Source organism: Teleopsis dalmanni, chromosome X, assembly GCF_002237135.1.
Source record: "Teleopsis dalmanni isolate 2A chromosome X, ASM223713v2, whole genome shotgun sequence".
In the NCBI taxonomy this organism is placed as follows: domain Eukaryota; kingdom Metazoa; phylum Arthropoda; class Insecta; order Diptera; family Diopsidae; genus Teleopsis; species Teleopsis dalmanni.
The window spans coordinates 61894439-61900893 of NC_051848.1; the positions used below are offsets into that span (position 1 = coordinate 61894439).

The 6455-nt window shown below is 32.4% G+C and overlaps 1 protein-coding gene across 1 annotated transcript; it reads left to right on the top strand.

Moving 5' to 3' along the window:
• The first annotated feature begins 3599 nt into the window (after positions 1 to 3599).
• Positions 3600 to 4733, top strand: LOC119662146 (calmodulin-A-like). Its single transcript, XM_038071703.1, has one exon. The coding sequence runs from the start codon at positions 3913 to 3915 to the stop codon at positions 4414 to 4416; it is 504 nt and encodes a 167-aa protein (XP_037927631.1). The 5' UTR covers positions 3600 to 3912; the 3' UTR covers positions 4417 to 4733.
• The last annotated feature ends 1722 nt before the right edge of the window (positions 4734 to 6455 follow it).

Sequence of the window (6455 nt, forward strand, 5' to 3'; positions counted from 1 at the left end):
TTACCAGTACTTATTTATTAATACAAAACTTAGGTGCTTAGCAAAAAGCTTTCAGAACTTTTCAACACATTCCAAGGAAAAGTTTTATGAAGAATATTTCTCCTCATATATGCGGATCGGCGATTCCACAAATGCTACAGTTACACACTTAACGTGATCCACCTTAATATGGTCATAAAATAAAAGGTTAATAGACGCTGAAGAGTAGATCATCTACTAATATGAAGAAAGAGATGCAAGCTTTGAAAACGCTTTGTGGCAGATTTTATTGTAAGCGATAGGGAGACAGATCGAACTTACACAGAAATGGATGCAGAATTAGAACATATCGACTCAAAATTGAGATGAGCTCGAAATCAAGATTGGCTAAAAACCAAGATTGTCTCGATATCGGGATTAGTGAAGAAGTGTATCATCTATTTTAAATAAAACTATTTATTTTCATAACAAAAAATTTAATAAAAAAATAAAAAAAAAAATATTATTAGTCAGTTTTTTTTATTAAGAAGCCAAAAAAAAAAAAAAACATAAACATTAACAAAAATTTAAAAAAAAAACTATTAGAACCAGAAAAAAAACATCATGACTTAAAGCAAATACTGCTCTACAGTTCATATTTTTTTGTGACGTTTTATTTGAAGAAAAGGTGAGTAAAACATTCTTTCTGACAGAGTCTGCGATATATTTGTATTACGCTTGTCCAAACTTTTTAAGCAGCGCGGAAAGTTTTCTCATGCTCAAATATTTGAAAAAATTGATTTTTTTAGTCAAAGCCACGTTTTTAATAGTAAGACTTTGAAGTATTGAACGATTTGCTTGATACTTAGGTTCGGTAAGTGTACGAAAGTATAGTGAAAGATAAATTGCTCATGTAACTTTAAGTAATGTGCTTAAACTCTCCGAACCTCAAACTCAAATGTGAATAATTTAAAAAATAAAAACTCAAAGAAGATAATCTAGTGGGTTAAGTAGAATAACATCTAACAAACTTTAGAAATCCCAAGTAGATAATCTCCCAATCTAATGCATAAATCCCAATCAGAGATTACCACAGATTATATATAGATATACAAACGAGTACACAATTATCGTACTTAAGGTTGTCCAGTAGATTTAAGGAAAACGAGAAATCCATGAACTAGCCAGAAAAGGAGCGTCCTCATATTATACGAAGCCAAAATCATTCTGCGGTCCTTTATGGAGTTAGCCATTCAGGCCGGAAAAAGCAGCTCAGCTTGATTGGAATAACCTTACTACCAATCTAAAGAATTCATGCCCAATCAATCAAAAGCCACTAACGCTGAACAGAAAAGGTATTCGACTTGTCACAGGGTTTTTCGTTGGACATTAAGGAGTCAAAAAACATCTATCGCATCTAGGTATGACATGGGATGATAACTGCAAACTTTATCACGAAGAAAAGGAAACAGTAGAACACATGCTATGTCGTTGCGATAGTCTTGTTAGTGTCGGACTTCTGTGTTTATCAACTACCTATCCACTTATAATGGAAATAGGCAATATTTCTTCGAAGAACATAATGGCATTTTTAACTTTTTAGCGCCGTATGGAACTAAAGTGGGTTTGTCACAATAATTCTCAAAAGATGCAGTGACGTGTTGACATAGTTCCCAACTATTTCAAAAATCTGATCTTATCTAATCTAAGATTGTCTAATCGTGCATTAAACACGATGAAGTTCTTGAAGCTACCTAAATTATTTAGGTAGCTCTGTACTGCCGCTCTCATATCATTATCGCATTTATTAGTCAGAAATGTGATTTTTCTAGATGCAATTCTTCTGTATGCCAAAGCTCATTATTGGGATTTCTTTGTTCTGTGTTCGTTAAGGGCTGTCAATATTTTGTTCGTTGTTTATATAAAAACGCAGTTTATTTATAATAATTTATACTGTGTTTTTGATACAAAAAATGTTTGATTTTGTTAGTTGCCAGAGTCTTTCAACACTGAAATTTATATTTAATTCGAAATAAATTTTTTCTGTACAATAATTTTATACCAATTGCACAGTTAAGACAAGAACCGCATATTCCAGTGCTGAATTACGTTTAAAACAAAAATCGTAAAATTGTGATAACAATCTTTACGATCTACATTAGTTGAAATTCAGTGCTGAATTACGTTTAAAACAAAAATCGTAAAATTGTGATAACAATCTTTACGATCTACATTAGTTAAAATGAGTTTTTATCTTAAATAAAGACCACAGACAAAACTAGTCTGTATTATTTGTCTGTGCTCAGACGTTTTGTAAGACTGTCATACAATCTTTCAATCAATGCATAAAGTAAAGACCGTATTTTACAGTCGTACAAAGCTAAAGCTGTTGACTACTATTTACGGTCTTAAGTCTCTTTTTTGAAAACTAGTGGGAAGTACATGTTAATGCAATCTTTACTGTCTATGTTAGTTAAAATGGTTTTTGTCTTAAATAAAGACTTTATCGGACGTTTTGAAAGACTATCATACGATCTTTCAATGTATAAAGTAAAGACCGTTTGTTGTTCAAACCTTAAGCTGGTGACCACTATTTACGGTCTTAAATTCCTTTTCTTGAAAATTAGTGGGAAGTATATATGTGTGCAGTGGCTCTGTTCTCATTAGTTTTCCCCCATACGGGTACTTAGTTAAAGATAAGAATTTCTATTGAAAATGGTAAAATAAATTGGAAAAAAGTATTACAGAGAAGTCTTGCTAATATTATTCTATGATCGCTTCAAGACACTTAGAAATAAGAATAGACTTAGAATAAGAATCAAGAAATAATAAGCAGCCAAACACTGCTCACGCAAAGGTCACTGATGATGGGTCTTTGGCAATAGTCGCTGTTCCGGTCCATGACCACTCAAAATCCATTTCATTAGTTAAAAAGGTTTCATAATTAATTGATAAACGTGACTCTACTTTAATTTGTGGTTTCTGAATATTGGAATAATCGATATCACTGTTATCGATCAGTCATTGCATTCACCTGAAATGATTTTGTGTGGTTTCAAACATCACCTAAAATGAAATCTATGATCAATGGAAATCGTGTCCATAATACACCGACACACATCCAAAAACCTTCGACTGAAATTTGAAAAATGTTTTGAAAAGTTATTCAGACGTTTTCAGTGCCTTTTGATTTGATATTAAATTATTTAAAATAAGAATATATATCAAAAATATATAGGAATAAACGGGGTACTAGCTCTCAACGGAGTGGAGCACTGAGATTAGATTGATCTTTTGTGCTGTTCTTGAGATAAGTCTCAGCAAATTTGGAACGCATTATGTATATAAATATTGCCAAGATTGATGAATAAGAAAGCAGATTATCTCTTTTTAACTATTCAGGTATCTTTTATAGGTGAATAGTCTTATATAAGACTTATGTATTTAATAGAAGACTCAGTGATTACATTGATCTTTAATTTTTAAATCAAAAATAAACAAAAAAAAGTGAATATATGATTAAAAAAAATTATTTGTTGACATAACTTTTATTCTATTTTTTACAGATAATGTCAAAAATTAGGAAAAAGTAGATATGAAATTAAAAATATCATATCAAATTTAATTATTAACATATTTTCATTCTATTTCTTTAAGATAATGTCAAAATTTTAAAGTTTGGCTCCGGTGATCAGTTGTCGAAACTCCACTATTGTAAGTAATGTTGGTCAAAAGTATACATTAACGAAACTTTCTACTATGTACAATCAACAAAACGGGAGGGAAGACGGCGTCACATTTTAAAATTTTTCGTATTTTTAATACAAAACAGCGCTTCATCAAAATTTCGTGTCTTATGATTCCTAAATTGTAATTGCATTATTCAAGAGTACTTCGTTTTATGACTCCAATTTAGACACAAAACAATTCAATTCACATTAATAAAATTTCATCATGGAAGAGGAACAGACTATTATTACCACTGAACAATTGGATGAAATCAAAGAGGCCTTCAATTTGTTCGACATAAACGGAGACGGTGCTATATCAACAGCTGAACTGGGTATTGTGATGCGTTCGCTGGGAGAGAATCCAACCGAAGCAGAAGTTCAAGATTTGATCAATGAAATTGATGTTGATGGCAGCGGCGATATTGGTTTCACTGAATTCTTAAATCTGATGTCACGAAAGTTCTTGGACCATGAAGAAGAAGTTCGTGAAGCATTCAAAGTGTTCGATAAAGATGGCGATGGCTTCATAGAATTTGATGAGATGAAGTTAGTGTTGGAGAATATGGGCTTCAATTTAAATGAACATGAGTTTGATGATTTGATACATGGTGTGGATATTGATCTTGATGGTAAAATTGACTTCGAAGAATTCGATGTCTTGATGTCTGCAAAAGATTATAAACGTGCACATCTTAATTTTGACAGCGAAACCGACAGTGACAATTAAATTAACTTTAAAAGGACTCGATAAACAGAGGGCCCCACGAGCAACTGTGATTTTTTGATTAGAAACAACAAAACTATTAATACTTTCACGTTTAAATGAAATAATTGAAGAAAGTAGTTCGACCTTAAACAATCTCTATCAGCAGATTTTGTGAAAATAAATCGTAAGAACTCCAGTAGGCACTATTAATACCTATTTTGAACAAAAAATCAATTATTTTGAAAAATGCATTATTCTACGAATATTTTTGCTATCAACTCCAGAAAAGATTAAACAGATTAAACCGAGAGAGATTCTCTGTTTGAAAACTTCAGAAACTTCTAAAATTATTATTTTTTCATTATTCAATAACAGTCACCATCGCAGTCACCAGAAGTCGATCGATCAAAAAAACAATTAAGAATATTTTTAATAGTAAAAGCAGGTGATAATTTTTAAGGCCACATTTTATAGTATTATTTACAAAATAGAAAATATATCTTCAAGCTACTAAAATATTACATCGAATTTTTGTAATATTCCTATGAAGTGAGCCACAAATAATATATATTTGTTTTTTTAAGAGAGTGAAAGTTATTGTTGGATCTTAGACATCGTTTCCATACATACATGGTTAATGGATGGATTGCGCGTTATCAACAAAATACAATAGTTTATTGTACTAAGTTTCAAAATTTACATTCGCAGCATTAAATAATCCATGTATATTATCATACATTAAAATTGATAATAAACCTAAAAATGAAACAAAATTTCATTCTACATTTGAACATTTTTAGAAATGAACCTTTCAAGAAATTATTATTTTCGCTTCTTCATGGAATGACTCTATGAAGAATATGTTGTGGAATATTCAACCACGAGAACTTTAAAATAAAGTTCGGGTATATAATGTTATTAAAGCTGATAGCAGGAGGAATTAAATGTTCAATTGGCTTTGATGCCAAACTCATTGTGCTAGAGTTCGACAATACCACCATTCAGATTGTTGACAAGCTCAAATATTATCATCTTTTTCATCCCACACCTTGACTATGTCATCCAAAATCCAAGACATAGGCATGCGCAACTAAAAAATGACCTTCGAAGGTATAACCAGCATAACTGTAAAGTTATTCTCTTCTGTTATAAACAGCTCATTCGCCCCACTATTCTCGTACACTTTCCCCATTTGGTCCGTAAGCAGTTCTGCCTAGATGAAAAGAATCTGTCTTTTTGAGTGCTAGGTTCAACGTGATTTCATTGATTACAAACGCAAGCCGTGGACAAGCACTTCCCTAGCCCCGTGTTTTACGAGAAAGTTCAAGTTACTCGCATTTACGAGTACCTCTTGGCACTTATTCGTCAATGCATCTCCTAGTTGTATAACCCTTCCCATGGCGTCTTAATTCTTAGCACCTTCCCTGCCGACCTTGTGAAGCTGTGTGCTTCAAACCCTCCTAACACCTTATGCTACACTTTAATTAGAGGTATTCTGCTACTTTCATCATCCCCAACTACAATCGTAACTCTTGTAGTCACAAAATCTGTCACTACCCCACCCCACACGCTTGCACAATAATCCCATTCCCTCCACCTGCTCTCCTGCCATCGGTGCTACGCCCATGCTTTAACTTAGATCTGTAGGTATTAACCCTGTTGATCATATTTCTTTTCTTTAATTACTGAAATGAAGTTTCTATCTTGCAGTGAAAATCTTCTCTATTCCTTCATAAGAGGAGGTTTTAGTGGATTAAAGTCTTAAACTGCGGCTGTTGATGTTTTCCACCTACTGAAAAAAAAATTAAATGTTTAGACTGTGGGTTAACAGTCATATGCTAACTACTAATCTCTTAAAAAGTTACCACATGAAACGAAGACCAGAATATCCTTTTTATGCAGTTACAAACACAGGATTAGTTTTCAGGAACTCAGAAGCCGTTTCAGGAGAGGTGCAGTTTTTTCAGGTTACTGGTTAATAGAAATCCATGCACAAAAGTTGCACAATCCTTTTGATATTTTTATTAAAATTGCGAAAACTTGAAAGAAAAAGAAACAAC

Excerpts from the sequence above, each read along its gene's own strand:
- LOC119662146 (XM_038071703.1), top strand. The coding sequence starts at position 3,913 with ATGGAAGAGGAACAGACTATTATTACCACTGAACAATTGGATGAAATC.